The sequence below is a fragment of the Drosophila suzukii genome, chromosome X (genome assembly GCF_043229965.1).
Source record: "Drosophila suzukii chromosome X, CBGP_Dsuzu_IsoJpt1.0, whole genome shotgun sequence".
Taxonomy (NCBI): domain Eukaryota; kingdom Metazoa; phylum Arthropoda; class Insecta; order Diptera; family Drosophilidae; genus Drosophila; species Drosophila suzukii.
In genome coordinates, this window is record NC_092084.1 from 25,493,212 (window position 1) to 25,507,900 (window position 14,689).

The 14,689-nt window shown below is 47.4% G+C and overlaps 1 protein-coding gene across 1 annotated transcript; it reads right to left on the reverse strand.

The window, feature by feature from the left end:
* Positions 1–1,320: 1,320 nt before the first annotated feature.
* Positions 1,321–12,344, reverse strand: wgn (Tumor necrosis factor receptor superfamily member wengen). The gene is made up of 5 exons (XM_017075346.4): positions 11,878–12,344; positions 6,641–7,144; positions 6,338–6,572; positions 3,484–3,663; positions 1,321–2,233 (listed from the first exon to the last, which is right to left on the reverse strand). The coding sequence occupies exons 2-5, from the start codon at positions 7,142–7,144 to the stop codon at positions 2,094–2,096; spliced, it is 1,059 nt and encodes a 352-aa protein (XP_016930835.2). The 5' UTR covers positions 11,878–12,344; the 3' UTR covers positions 1,321–2,093.
* Positions 12,345–14,689: the final 2,345 nt, after the last annotated feature.

Consider the following 14,689-nt stretch of genomic DNA (forward strand, 5'->3'; position numbering starts at 1 on the left):
ACGACTTATCCGGATCTCAAGTGCATCTCAAGCAGCTGCGACACTGCACCCTGTGTTGCCTGCTAAAAATATCCCAAATGAGTTTGGCATGTGCCGAGGCAGCTGGGAAAATGAAAAGCGAAAATGGGAAACTGGGAGGCTGGGAAGCTGAAATCGGAACTGGAGGCGCCAGGCGGAGTTGCGGGTGAAAGTGGACACTCGGATGGATCCCGCCTCGTGGAGATGATCCCCTGTGGGATCCATTAGGCTGGCTTTTCCCAGTGGCAACTAGACTCTGAACTCTTCGGCCCGCCAGTTGCTAATTTATGCCACGTCGCGGCTAATTAATTTCTGCTGGCCAGGCCATCGAGCCCATGGCTGGGCAATCTCCCATCAGAAACTCTCGCGTTCCGTGCGCGGAATGGTCAATAATGGACAGCGGGGATCGGATTGGGAGCGGGCATGGAAATGTGGATGGGGGCCCACTGGCTTTTCATTGGAAATTTTTTGCGCGTTTCGCAGTCGGCCCGTCGCCAGCTATACGAATTTCATTTACAAACGTTATAGGCAATAATATGTGTAGCCAGCCATCGTTTAAGATTGTGTAACTGCACAGCGAGCAACATTAATAAATGCAAAGGCATTCGTAGTTGTCGTTGACCATTTTCAATGTTAACTTGGAGACAATTCTGTAAAAATGCAAATGCCAAATGCTAAATGCACCCAACGCTGGGGGCGAACGAGGAGGAGGCAGCCGCCTATTTCCATTTTCATTTTCATTTCCACTGAAAGACGTTTCCTGGCCCGCGTTAGGCGTTCGGCGTTTGGCGTTCCCATTCCCATTGCCAGTCCCCATCCCAGTGCCACAGTGCCACTCCTCCCTCCTCGAAGAGATCTCTGGCATCCATGGACGCGCTATTATGCATGCACCTACATGTGTTCCGATGCACATTGTGTATGGAGATGGCTCCAAGGCGACAGTTCCATTATGCCGATGTCGAGATTGTAGACACTCTGGGGCCTCGAAAGCACTGGGTGGTTCGAGTCCCCGGGCCCACACAGACCTAGATAAGTCCGAAATATTGAAAATAGATCACAAAACTAGTCCTCTCCAATGGATTATTTTAACTTATTTAGTTTGTTTTTTACTGGGCCAAGTTGTATGTATAGATTAACGGAACAATTTAGGTGTTCTTTCTTTATAAAGTCAGTAAGTTAGCCCAGACCCAACCAAATATGTAGATAATGTATCTGACAACTCTAACTAAAATCTCAAAGATTGGTGGGATAAGTTATATAGACCCTTTACGGTTCTGGCCCCCAAAAAAGAAGATGATCCAGTTCTCGTATAATCATAAAACTTTTTATTGCTGTTGCACACTGATAGCACTTAGGACATAGACATTTCTCCCTATCGATATAGTTATCCGTTAATTATCATTATTATAAGTAGTTATATCTGTATCTTTACCATTACTGTTACAGTTAATTCGATTAAGCTCGGTAGCAGCTCGCCGGAAAATGCTCTCGTTTGATATTTTAACTTGGTTACGTGTATGGTGTGTGTTGATGGGATATGGGATATGGGATAGGTGATGTTAACAATACGCGCGTCTATATGCGGTCTATATAGTAGCTGATATGTTGCCGATATTGCCTGGTTTCGTTCCGTCCCATTCCGCTCCGTTCTCGTTACGTTGGGTTCGCGTGTCGATCGCCTTAATATTTACATTAAGTAGAAATTTGTTAATCATAATCGTTTTAATCATATACGTGGGTGGGTGCCACATGCCTCATCTCTATGTACAAAACATTCCGCCGCATCGCTCGGGATTCCCCCACAACGGGAAGCCCGCGTCCTCATCTGTCCGCGCATTACAAACAAGTCAACATAACGATTCAATTAAATATTAGGACAAAAAAAATCGTAATAATTAGAATAAGATTAATAATATAAAAAATAATAATAGTTTCGGTTCCCTTCCGTCCCTCCTTTAAGCGGCTGTTTGTACAAAGTTCTCCTCCATCCGGTTCCGGTTTCGGTATCGGTTCCTGATCCGTTTATGCTTCGTCCTTGCTCCTCCGTCGCCACTCCTTAAGTATGACCCCCTGGCTCAGCCCTTGGGGCCGGCACACCCCCGCATGCCCAGGCCCACGCCCATGCCGCCCAGTCCCGCGTTGCTCTCCTCGATGTAGACATTGCCGGGCTGGAGGGTCTTCAGGATCCGTCGCTCCTGGTGCTTGCCGCGTTTCTCTGCAAGAAGAACGAAGAACACGAGTTGGGATGAGTTGAGCGGGCCACAGGCGTGGCTGTCACAGCCATCATTTAAATTCCGACCGCGTCTCAGATATTGTTTTCATTTGCATTTCGAATTTTCGGTTTCTCCGAACCCCCTTCAATTGGATAACTTGTGGCAGAAGTAGTTAAGGTCTGGGTCAGCTTTCTGAACATCTGAACATTAACAGTTTAAGGTCACCAAAATCTCAAGGAATATTTATATAGCTTTAATAAATCGACTCCTTAACTATAATTATCTGTAATTTCATTTACTTATTGAAAAGTCTCCTTTCCAAAGGTTTTGTATACTTTTTTATAAATATATATCATTTTTATGTGGGGTACAAAAGAAATCTCAGACTGTTTTTGAGAAAGTTCTCTCTGACTATGGCTCATTATAAATAACAGGGATACAGGGTTTATGCGACACCTACAATTATTCGAAAATATTATTAACGGTTTAAGGTCACCCAAATCTAGCTCAAGGAATATTTATATAACTTTAATAAATCATCTCCTTAACTATAATTATCTGTAATTTCTTTTCCTTATTGAAAAGTCAGCTAAAGGTTTTGTATACTTCTTTTATAGCAATATATCATTATAATATGGGGTACTAAAGAAATCCCAGACTATTTTGGAGAAGTTTCTCTCTGACTACGGGTCAGTATAAATTACAGGGGCATACGGTTTCTGCGACACCCACAATTATTCGAAAATATTATTAACGGTTTAAGGTCGCCAAACTCTAGTTAAAGGAATATTTATATAACTTTAATAAATCATCTCCTTCACTATAATTATCTGTAATTTCATTTACTTATTGAAAAGTTATCTTTCCAAAGGTTTTGTATACTTTTTTATAACAATATATCATCTTTATATGAGGTACAAAAGAAATCTCAAACTGTTTTGGAGAAAGTTCGCTCTGACTATGGGTCATTATAAATAACAGGGGCATACGGTTTCTGCTACACCCACAATTATTCGAAAATATTTCTGAAACCTTTATACATTATAAATGGGTAAAAGTGCTGAGAAACTCTCCTAAGAGAACTATGCAAGTGCCCCGATAACACTGTTTCTCTGAGGAACCTCCCCCCGAGGAGTCCCGCTGGGAGTTCTTGGCCCGGCCCGCCTCCTGCGAGGCCTTCAAGTGCCTGACCTCGGTCGGGGACTCGGGACCCGTGACCTGGTACTCGGGATCTTCGATCGGGGACACTTACCAGGCAGCAGCACGTGTTGCGGCTGGAAGATTCCCGACTGTGCCGCTGCTGCATGCGTCGCCGCTGCGGAGGCGGGCAGTCCTCGCAAGGCGTCCGCGTTGCCGATGAAGAAGGTGCCTCCGTCCAGGCTCTGCACCTCCGCCAGCTTGGCCATCAGCTTGGTCGACAGCTCCTCCACATCTGCAAAGAAAACGGAGGGGTTAGCCGTGTGTGTGGTGGGTGGAGAACCACTTCTTTGTCCCCGGACAAAGGGGGCCTCGATCGATGCTTAATGCTCAATGTTTATTAGGTGGCACACAGGAAATCCCCATTCCCAATTCCCAATACCCAATGCCCAGTACCAAGTTGCGAATTGTAAACAAGAGGCGCCCCTCCATCCAGTGACCAGTGGGCGGCGAACGAGGCCAGCGGCAGATAATTTATCATTTATTTATAAACTGCCGTCGCGGGCGGTTGAAAGGGTGCGGGCGAGAAAATTAAGTTCCATTGCCCAAGATCCAAGATCCGCCGCCCGTGGATGATGTGCGTCTTCTTTCCTTTGGTCCATCGTTCAACGCCTTTTATTATAAACAATCGGCCAGCGGCAGCGCGAACAATAAAATCTCTTGGAAATAGAAAAGAAAACAACGCCGGGAAAAGCGAAGCGAGGCCAAAACAATTTTCAAATTTGCGCAGTTCAATTGGAATCGAATTTTTCCCCCATCCCATTCCCATTTCCATTTTCATTTTCCATTTCCCATTTTTTCCCATTTTTTTCGTTCTATGGCGGCCACACATGTGAGGCTCCCAAATGAGGTGTGTGCGTTTCGTTTTCTGGGATTGTTTGGAGCTGGTTTTTCCACGGAAAAGATTAGTGAACATAAACGGGGCAGCTGGGAAAATCAAAGTCCAGGAAGCAAATTGGAGAACTCGACCAGAGAGCCATAATAAACATTAGGCGAAAGTTTTTATGAATTGCCGGACTCGAACTGGCAAAGTGGGACAAAATCGATGAATGGCGGAGTGAGTCCCTTTCTGGAGCCACGGAATATTTCGATCTATTTATGGAAATGGACTGCGTAGCGCGAAAAACACGGAGAAGGAAATGGTGCAGCATGGTGCAGCAGAAGCAGCACATTTTCTCCACATCCCGGTGGCAGTTGCCTTGCGCGAAAATTTATCGCCTTGGCCTGCGGGCCACGGATTCCTCCTCAGTTGAAGTTGAAGTGGCGGCCACAAAAGCGCGTGCCACTGGAGTTCCTCTCCAGGGAAAGGAGGATGCGCATGCGAATGCGGATGGGGCTGGGGCTGCGGATGAGGATGCGGATGAGGGTGCCCAATTGTCAATGATGCGCTTGAACGGAAAGTGTTGCTGTTGCAGTTGCAGTTGCACCTCCGGCGGCAGCAGCTGGTCGCCGTTCAATCATTTGGCCCTGGAACGGGAACAGGGCGCTCCCATGTATTTATAGATCCCTCCGCCGAGGCGGAAGCGACTGGGGTGGGGGGCAGCAGCTCCATTAGCGGGGAAACTCCGCCTCAAGTGCACCCTATCCCGCCCCTGCCCCTGCCCCTGCCCCTGCCCCCTTACCACCGCTTGTCACACTATTTTAAATCTGTCGATGATCACCGAATTCTGTTCCACAGGGAACTCGCACCCATATGTATGTGCATTTTCCTTTCTTTTCCCTCGGTTCGTTTCGCTTCCTGCCTGCTGTGGAAAACATGTTTTCCCTGGCTCGTCTCTTGTGTGACATGATTTCGGAATTTCTCCACATGCCCGCGGAAATGTTTCGACAAACATCCGCTTGTCCTTGAGCGGAGGGGGGACCTGAGATTCTTACCTGCCCTGCGCGGAGATTCGTTTCCGGCTGCAAGTGCCTCGAATCGAGTCGAGTTGAGCTGAGTTGAGTTGAGTTGAGGGGCGAACTCAGCGCCCATTTTCCCCGCCTCCTCAGCGGCAGATCCATAAATTTTCCACGCTGGACACGCAGCGTGGGACGTGGCGTGTCGACACGCCCTGAATTATGATTACACGGGGAACAACATCATCTCGGGCGAGATCAACAAGAAGCGCTATCCAAACACTGCATAAATCTCTGGCTTTGGTGGAGGATGGGCGATGGGCGATGGGTTGATGGCTGCCCCGCAACATGTGGCCCACGTCTGTGCGGCACGAAGCCAACTCCCCAGCGGACAGTGCTCCACTCCCTGAATGCTCCATTTGATCCCCAGGTCTTCCTGCTGCCAAGGGCAACTGTACCACTGCATGCCCATGTTTTGGCCAAATTCTACATGGCCACAGTGCCTGCTAATTGTGACCGCCACTTGGCATGCAAATCGCGACTCGCATGCGCCGAAAAATATTTGGACATATCGTTCCAATTTGGCGCAGGCGAAGTCCACGACCGCGACCACGTCCGACTCCTTTGGCTCCTGGGCTCGTTAATATGCCTCGGGGCCGGCTGATCGTGCAGCTATTCGCTGGAAATCTCTGCACTGGCGATGCCGCCGAGAGATTCGACCGGCCGTCGGATTGGCGGGCCTCCATACATCAAAGTGTCGTGTTCTGGGCCCGTCGTCTTATAAATATGTATGTGGGCTCCCCTCCCCCACCTCCAAAACGGCCAATCAAAGCGCTAGTTCGGGCCATTGGGCATGCCAAGCAGGCAGGCAGGGATTTCTGGCTGGGATTCGGGCCCTTGGCCAAGCGACGCGCTCTGAATTCACAATCAGCAGAGGTTGGTTTGAAGGCAGGTGAAATGTGAAATGCGCCCGGGAGCGTGTGAAACTCAAAGAACCACTTGGAAAACTGGGCAACTAGGGCTTGGACTTGGGCTTGGGCTTGGGCTGGGGAAGATCTGCTACCAGTACTCACCCTGATCCAGGCGACGCTCCATGCGACGCCACTGGCGCATGTGGTGGATGAGGATGCAGGCGGCCACCGAGAAGAAGACCAGGCAGGTGAGCACGGCCACGTAGAGGACGCCGGTCTGCCAGTCGAGGACCCAGGCGGCGGCCGCCTCCTCGTGCAGCTGCTGCAGTTGCTCGTGGGTCAGGTGCTGCAGTGGGGCATTGTGCTCGAAGTGCTCGTACTCGGGCGACTTTCGGCGCTGGCAGAGGAAGGGGTTAAGCCAGGGTGAATCGCTGGTCATCTAGAAGCATAAAGGGGTGCACTTACCTCCTTCCAGTTGGGCTCGGTCTTGGCCAGTACCACCCAGTCGATCTTGAGGTCGTATATGGAGCCGCAGATGGTGTCCGTGTGCAGCTGGCAGGGCCGCAGCGGTATCATCTCGCCCTGGCAGCGGGTGCACGGGGTGCAGCGGTCCCGCTGCGAGTCCCACCAGTGCTGGGGGGCGCAGGGCGAGCTGGAGGAGATGGCCACCTGGCTGGCCGGAGGAGGATCCGGTGGCGCGAGGCCTGTGTCTGCAGCGGAGGAGGAGCTGGATGAGCTGGTGGCCACCAGGGTGCAGGTGGTGGAGAGCAAGAGCAGGGCCAGGTAGCTGCCGGGACCGAGGCCCATGTGGCTGCCACCGATATGGTGCTGCTGTCGCCTCCGCCGGCGCTTGTGAAACGTTTTGCTTGCCGCCGTGTGCGTTAAGTGGTGGCCACTGCTGCTCCTGTTGCTGCTCCTGCTCCTGGTCATGGCTCCTCCCTGGCTGCCTGGCAGTCTTGGCGGCATCATCTGCAAGCGAAGGGAAGAAGGGGGAAGGTTACTTTTATGGGCGAGTTTGACGACCGTCTGCACAGCTTTCCCATGGGAAAAACTCCGCTGGGAACCAAATATATGCTTATTGATATGGAAGGCACTTAGGAGCCAGCTGGAGACCATGAAGCCATCTTCTATAAAAATAATTCGCGCAACGGCAAACTAATAAACGGCCAACGGCCATAGGCATGCTAATACTGTCCCTGATAATGCGACGCCATCTCCCTCATCATCGCGTCATCATCATCATCACGATGATCGGGTTGATGTTGATGTTGATTTTGATGTTGATGTGATGCGATGTGGTGTGGTGATGATCATAAATGCGTACAGTTTGCAATCAACTTTAATGATGGCGGGTGCTGGGCGCTCCTACTACCGACTAGGGACCACCGACTCCCAACTCCCGACTCCCAATTCCCGACTTGCAACTATCAACGGCGGCGGCTTGGGTTCAATGCTCATCCATCCCCATCCTCTTGCCCCTCTGTTTGTTTATGTTGTCGTTGAGCTCCTCCCCGGATTCGATTCGATTCCTTTGGCGCATTAACGACAAACTATTATAGACAGCGATTATTATTTATGCGGCGAACGCGACGGCCAAGCCAAGTGGAAAACAAGAAAGCCAGGGAGCAAGGCGAAAGGGAACGAAAGGCCCACTGGCCACTTCCGTTCCACTGAAGGGAGAGAGTCCCCGTCCCCGAACCCGAAGAAGTAGTGTCCCTAACCGATCCCGAAAAACCAGAAGTCGCTTCGGGGCTTTTCCCTGGAAAATCTGCCTCCGCCACTCTGCCACAATCACAACCCATTCACCATTCACCAACTCTGGATTGGATGGTATGGGATGGTATAGAATGGTATGGAAGGGTATAGTATGGGGTGGGGTCGTGCACTTGTCATGCCCTGGGAAGCGGGAAGCGGATGGTGGGGTATTGGATAGGGGCAGGGACAGGGGCCTCCGCCATGGCCATGCCATAGAGCGAACCCAAATGCGAACGAGGGAAACAACAACAGGAAGAAGAAATATTTAATTAAAATTAACCATTATGGCCACCGTCACCATAACAGCGGGTGGGGTTAGGGTGTTGTGGGATTGTGGGGGAGGAGGTATCTACTGGGTGCGGGTGCGGGTACGGGTTCGAGTTCAGATTCGGTTTCGAGTTCGGGTTCGGGTTCGAGCGGATGGATTGAGTTGCCCGCGAGAAGACGAATCGATCGGGTGAAATTGGAATTGGCGATCAATTGACAATCGATCATGAGGCGGGGGCGAGCTCATTAGCATGAGCGACAAGTGATCCAAACGATTTCTGTGTTTACTTCAACTGAATTTCGTATCGGAAACTCCGTAGAAGGCCCTGGCACTTCCTCCTCCGTCGCCTCCGTCTCCGCCTCCGCTCATTAAAAGCTCGTTTGTTTATGCTGATTAGATTTTATTTCCATGCGATTTCATCGACATGAAACCTGCCCAAACATATAATGGTTCCGGTTGCGAGTCCGCCGGTGATATGCTTTCTCCACAACCCACTGATCGTGATCGTGATCGTGATTCTAAGAGCCATCCCCCTCCATTCAATCTATTCCAATCCATCCCATCCACCCATAAATAGTGGCGAGATCGTGCTCTGAATGGTTAACCGTATGGAATAGTGGAATAGTTTCTCTGTGCGAATTCACAAGGAGTACATATATCTCGTATTGCTCAACCGAATGTGGATCATGGCTGCGGCACCCAAAGCGATCACTGATCTCTGCGAGCCAAAGACGGGCAGCCAGTCCTCGGACAGCTTGAGTGACAGCGGAATGGCGGATGGCGGATGGTGGATCCCAGAGCAGCCCATTTTTAGCCCATGTGGCTGACTTCTGGCCAAAACTGGAGGCGGGAAAGGGGTGGCCACATGGACTGGGCGAGGAGATTATTATGTCAGCGGCCGTGTATCTATAAGATACATTTTGCGATCGCTTCTGCCTGCTGTCTGCTGTGCGCTGTCTGTTGTTTTTGTAGCTCGTGCTGCTGTTGTCGCCGTTGTCAGACAACTGACAGTGACAGCAATTTAAATCATGTTGCGTTTTCTGCCTCTCATGCTGCACTAATTGAGGCTGAGGCGACTGCCCAGGAGGCGGAGAAGGAGGAGCAGGAGGTGCCCCTCTAAATGGGTCAGCCGACCGTTGCTGGTCTCCAAAGACCAAGAAAGGTGGGGCCAGATGTGGGGCACTTCCAATGCAATTACCAACCGAAATGGGCTAGCCGAAATGGAGGTATCCGTATCCCTGCGTAGCCCCTTCCCGTCCCTTTCCTTTCCACCAAAGGCAGCTGGCGGTTGTCGCTGCCAAAGAAAATAAAGCACCAGCAGAGAGATTGGCGTATTTTTAACTCGCGACCTAAAATAAAATTCACATCAAACGGAATCAACTGCAGAATGCAAAGATGTGGCAGCAGTAAGTGAAGTCATGATCTTGGCGCTGCCAGAGGGACACTTGCCAAGAAGGAGAGGGCTATGACTTTGGTGCCCCTTTGGGATGCGTTTTCAGATACGGGGAAAAGGGTTCCATTAACAGGGAATCAGATATATTTACGTAAGGTCTCCCGCGAAAACTAATAGCAGTATGAAGAAACTTAACCTAATGAGAAAAGGGAAACTAAGGTTCCGCAGAAATGAAGCCAATGGTTCATTTTTAAAAGACTCTCTTAAAAATACTTTTTCAATAAGAAAAGACATGTATCTTATGCCATGATATATAAATTGACAACTTTAGTATCTCTGTTAAAACAGAAAGTGATGTTTAAAAGCGGGCAATGCAATATACCTAGTCTATTAGAATCTCCAAAGAGACGCAGAACGCCGGTTAAACGATTGTCATGCGAGGGACTCTCAAATTTTGCGAAGAATTCCAGCGGCGGATTCTTCTCGTTCGGGTCTTGACAAGGGGAGCCGCTCCCGCCCACTTGCAGCCTCCACAAGCCCAGCAAATGGAAGCTGATGAATGCGCCAGAGCGAGAGGCAGCGGCATTTATTAAACTGTCAGCTGAACGCTCACGAATTTTATGATTCTGAATCTGCGGCTGAACTTTTCAGCTTTTTCATCTTTTTTCTCTTTTTTGTTTTCTCTCGTTCGCTGTGTTGGTTGTGCTGTGTAAATTCCAAAACGCGACAAAACCATTAAGCACTTTTCATGGGGCAGCGAGCAGGGGACTTAATGAAACAACATCGCTGATGAGGAGGAACAACAACCCGATCAAGCGGCATTTGGCATTTGAGCAGCAATTTAGTGGAATTGGGATTGGAATTGGGATTGGGATTGCCTGCGTCAGGTGCTGGCGAAGATATTCCAAAGTGGCCAGTGAATCACTTGCTGTTTACTCAAGTGGGAAATGTTGTTCCTGGCCAAAACAAATGGCAACTGGAACAACAAGTTCATGACATCTGGCGAGAGCCCCCAGTAAAGTGCAAATCACCATTCCAAAGTTTGTAGAGCCAAATTCTAGAGGGAGAGTGCGAGTTTCAGGAACAATCAATATTGATCACCGAGTACAGCACATCTGTAGCCCAGCTATGTATCTGCATCTGTATCGGCACAACGCACACATAACTTATTTTTACATTTCGGAACTTTGACATTCCGCGGGGAAACAAATGGAGCTGGCGTTATGTAAGCAGCATTAGCCGGTGAGTTCAATGTATTTCCTATTTATTATTATTTTTACACAGCCTGAGCCCGAGGAGCAGCCAACAAGTGCGGATGCCGTCTCCGGTTTACCCTTTGCATCTCCATCTGCACCGTCGCCTTCCTGTTTCTGTATTTCTATCTGAATCTGTTTCTGTTTCTGTTTCGGTTTCGGTGTCTGTCTCTGCATCTGTATCTCTTGCCGCTTGTGTATCTGTATCTGTATCTGCAACTGAACAACTGAACAACTGAATACATGTCGGAGTAGTAGCCCCCCAATGGCAGCCAATCTGTCCATCCATCTCGTCAGTTGTCCGCCCTGTATGGGGGTTCTGTGATTATGATTGTGCCTCAGAATCCGATTCGTATTCGTATTCGTATTCGTATTCGTATTCAGGTTCAGATTCGGATTATGTTTTCCTGCTTCTGTTCTGCCTCAGCCTTTTCGCGCGGATCCGATTCCGATTTTCGCTTCTTTTTTCCGTGTCTTTTTGTTTCTGCCACTGGCACAGAGGGCTGCCTCTGTTTCTACACACGATTTATATTTTTTATCATTTGATTTAATTCAATTCCATTTCATTTCGGTGTGTCTGCGTCCGCGTTCGCATCCCCATACCCCATACCCAGCCCCCCTCCCCCAGAACCACGAATCCAGAGATCATCGCCGCCGCTTCCGAAACAGAATCAGATTCAGAATCAGAAACAGAAACTGAAGCAGAACAGAGCGGAGACGAGCCGACGGGCATAACCATAAGCCATAAAGCATAACACAACATATATAGCATGTAGCATATAGCATACAGCATATAGCATACAGCATATAGCATACAGTATCCATAGCATCTATAGCATAACCAGCCGTGAGTGAATGGAGATCGGAGATCGGAGATGAGAGATGCAAGTGGGCTTCACTTTCTGCGATCTGCCGGCGACCGGGCACAAATAGTATGAAGTATAACCTGAGCCCCTGTTTCTGTTTCTGTTTCTGGTTCTGTTCCTCCGACTGTGACTGGTGACTGTGACTGTGCAATAAATAAATCACTCACTTTTTCGCTTCTTCACTCGTTTGTTGTTTGCGATCTGCGATCTGCGATCTGCGAACTGCGTCTGCTGCTCTGCCTTTTGCTGCCTCTTATTAATGCCTTTCAATTCGCGACGGCAGGCCTCATGTTTCCATGTTTAGAACGCGAGCACTCCAGTGATCTATTGATCCGAGATCCGATCCTCGCCACTCCACTGCCACCGATAAAATAGATCGATCGTGTCAATCAATTGCACAATTAGCACTTTTCTTTTCGCACTGGCGCACCGTGCAACAGAAAAAAAAATGGGAAATCAGTAATTCGTAATTCGGAATCGAAGGGAGATTCACTGCACTTTTCGTTGGCCGTCGCAGCGCCAGGAAAATTTGGTCGGGCAAGTGGAAATACGAAATACGCTTTCCTCGGCTCAGTTTTCTAACGCTCGAAATCGCACCGATGCGATCCGATCCGATTCAAAAACAAAAACAAACTGCCGCAAACCGTTGCGAGCGAGCTGAACAAAACGTAAGACGTAAGTGTCAGCCAAACGTAAGCCACGTAAGGTCAGTAAAAAGGGGAGATAGCCTTAGCGTAAGAGTCAGTAAAAAAGAGATGCAAGACCTGCTCTCTGCTCTCCGAGAGAGCGAGAGCTATTCGCTGGCTGTGAGAGACTGAAGACGGCCCGCGATGGCGGTGCCTCTATAGGCCGCCAGTTTGGAGAGACTCTCTCGAGAATCTGAATACGAACCCATATTCTGGCGGCGTGCTCACGATCACTCTTTCCAAAGCCTAAAAGTATGCCATGCTACCGGATTATCAGTGTGCTATAATCTCGGCATAGTACCTACTTTAAATATAACTATATCTTAGGTTTCTATCTTACCTAGGTAAAAACTGAAATAATAAATAACAAATAGTAGGTCTTGTTTGAAAAATAAGTCATGTTAAGATGGGTCCCCTCCTGCCGGCAGCTCGGGTTCATAGAATTAAGGGGTTCCTTTAGTCGTACAAATCACTTTGGAAATTTAGACAATATAATTTCACTATTTACTTGTGGTTTTCGAGTTGCTTATATATAAACAAGCAATGAAAAAGAATAACGATGCAGTTCAATGCTCAGACTATAATCTCCGGCATGTGTACGTACCTACGTTAAATATAACTATACCATGAATTTCTATCTCACCTAGGTAACAACTGAAATATTAAATAACAAATAGTAGGTCTTGTTTGAAAAATAAGCCCTTTTTTGCATCCTAACGGTTGTTATATAATAAACCATCGTTAAATTGTACATTCATGTATTCAATATCGGTTTCTGAAATTACTGAGAAATTTAAATTTTAATAACAATGGAAGTTAGTTCATCAATCTCTTCTCGCCAATAACATCAGTAATTTATGAAGAGACTTCCCCCAATTTAGTTTCTTAACTTATTCGCATATTCGGTACAACCAAATTTAAATAATCATACATTTTCTTTAGTCTTTAGTCTTGACTATAAGAACATTTTGGCTCTTAAATGTGGGCTCCAGAGCGACCGTTTCCGATTTCGCAAGCTGCTCCACCTAGCGGCAAAAGTTTTGATCGCTCAAACGAATGGTCCGATTGTAGAAATTTATGACATGTAGATAGGTATTGACGATCAAAACAAAATTGCCACTTTTACTCAATATTTAAAAATGTGGACGCTTGACAGACTATAGAGTTGTGGGCGTTTGCGGGCGTTAACAAACTTCTGAAATAAAACCCTAGGAAGCTGAATCTGATATCTGATATAGTGTGGGCGGCAGACAGATTTGTGGGCGTTAGAGCGGGCTTGCCAAATATTTTTTAGGCCAATCGATAGGTATTGACGAACCCAATACTTACATTTTAATTTTAGCACTAAAACTGTAGGAGCCACAGTCCTTTTTGTCCTTTAAAACCCTGAATAATTGTAAAATAGCTTACTTTTTGTTGCGCCACCTAGGTTTCACGTTATGCGGTGTGTTGGTAAAATCTCGTAAACAACCGATAAGAATGAACGATAGATGGCGCTTTTTTGTTAGCTGAGTGACGGGTATCTGAGAGTCGAGGCCGTCGACTATAGCGTTTTCTCTTGTTAATAATATAATTTAGTTTATTATTTGCTGACAAGAAAAATTTACCCAGTAAAAAATGTGTAATATTGTCAAGAATAAAAATAAAAATAACAGAATGCTTAGCTAAAATACCAGAGGTAGTAATAAAACCACTGTGGACAGCAGTCCACTTAGTGGCGAGCGCTCACTAATAGACTGTGCGAAGGCGACTACCATATAAAGCCGCTAAATTGAAAATCTGCAGTGAAGGTCCGATCATAACGCGTGATACACCAATCGAAAGGTATTGAAAAATCTAAAAAGATTGCATTTATAGACTTTAATAATTTTAATTGGCTTGGGAGAAAACGCGGTAAAAAAGTAAAAGTAAAAATTAAAAAAATTCGAGCTGTTGGGGCTGGTGGGGATGGGCTGTTTATCCCCATCCCGAGGCTATTAGCCAAAACTGTTCAAAAGGTATTTCAAAAACAAGATTTTGAGGGCCTTTCCAAAATAAAAATGTTTGTCCCTTTGTTTGTGGGTTTTTATAAACCCCTTTTCGTTTTAAGTGTCTTAGTTCCTATGGGTGTATTAAGAAGCTCGAGGTACAATACTTTTGTTCTACAACTTTTAGAAAAACCCGCTACTTTAGCGGGATATCCAAAGAAAATAGCTAGACTTTAAAGGCTTAGTTTCAAAAAAAATAGTTGTACAAATACGTGCTGTATGTCGCTGAAAAGATAATTCAATATGCTAATTACGCTGCCTTTGCT

Bases quoted from the DNA above. Each gene is read 5' to 3' on its own strand.
- wgn (XM_017075346.4), bottom strand. From the start codon at position 7,144: ATGATGCCGCCAAGACTGCCAGGCAGCCAGGGAGGAGCCATGACCAGG. The intron at 6,573-6,640 runs GTAAGTGCACCC...TTCCTCTGCCAG, and splicing joins CCGAGCCCAACTGGAAGGAG to CGCCGAAAGTCGCCCGAGTA. The intron at 3,664-6,337 runs GTGAGTACTGGT...TTTTCTTTGCAG, and splicing joins GGAGCGTCGCCTGGATCAGG to ATGTGGAGGAGCTGTCGACC.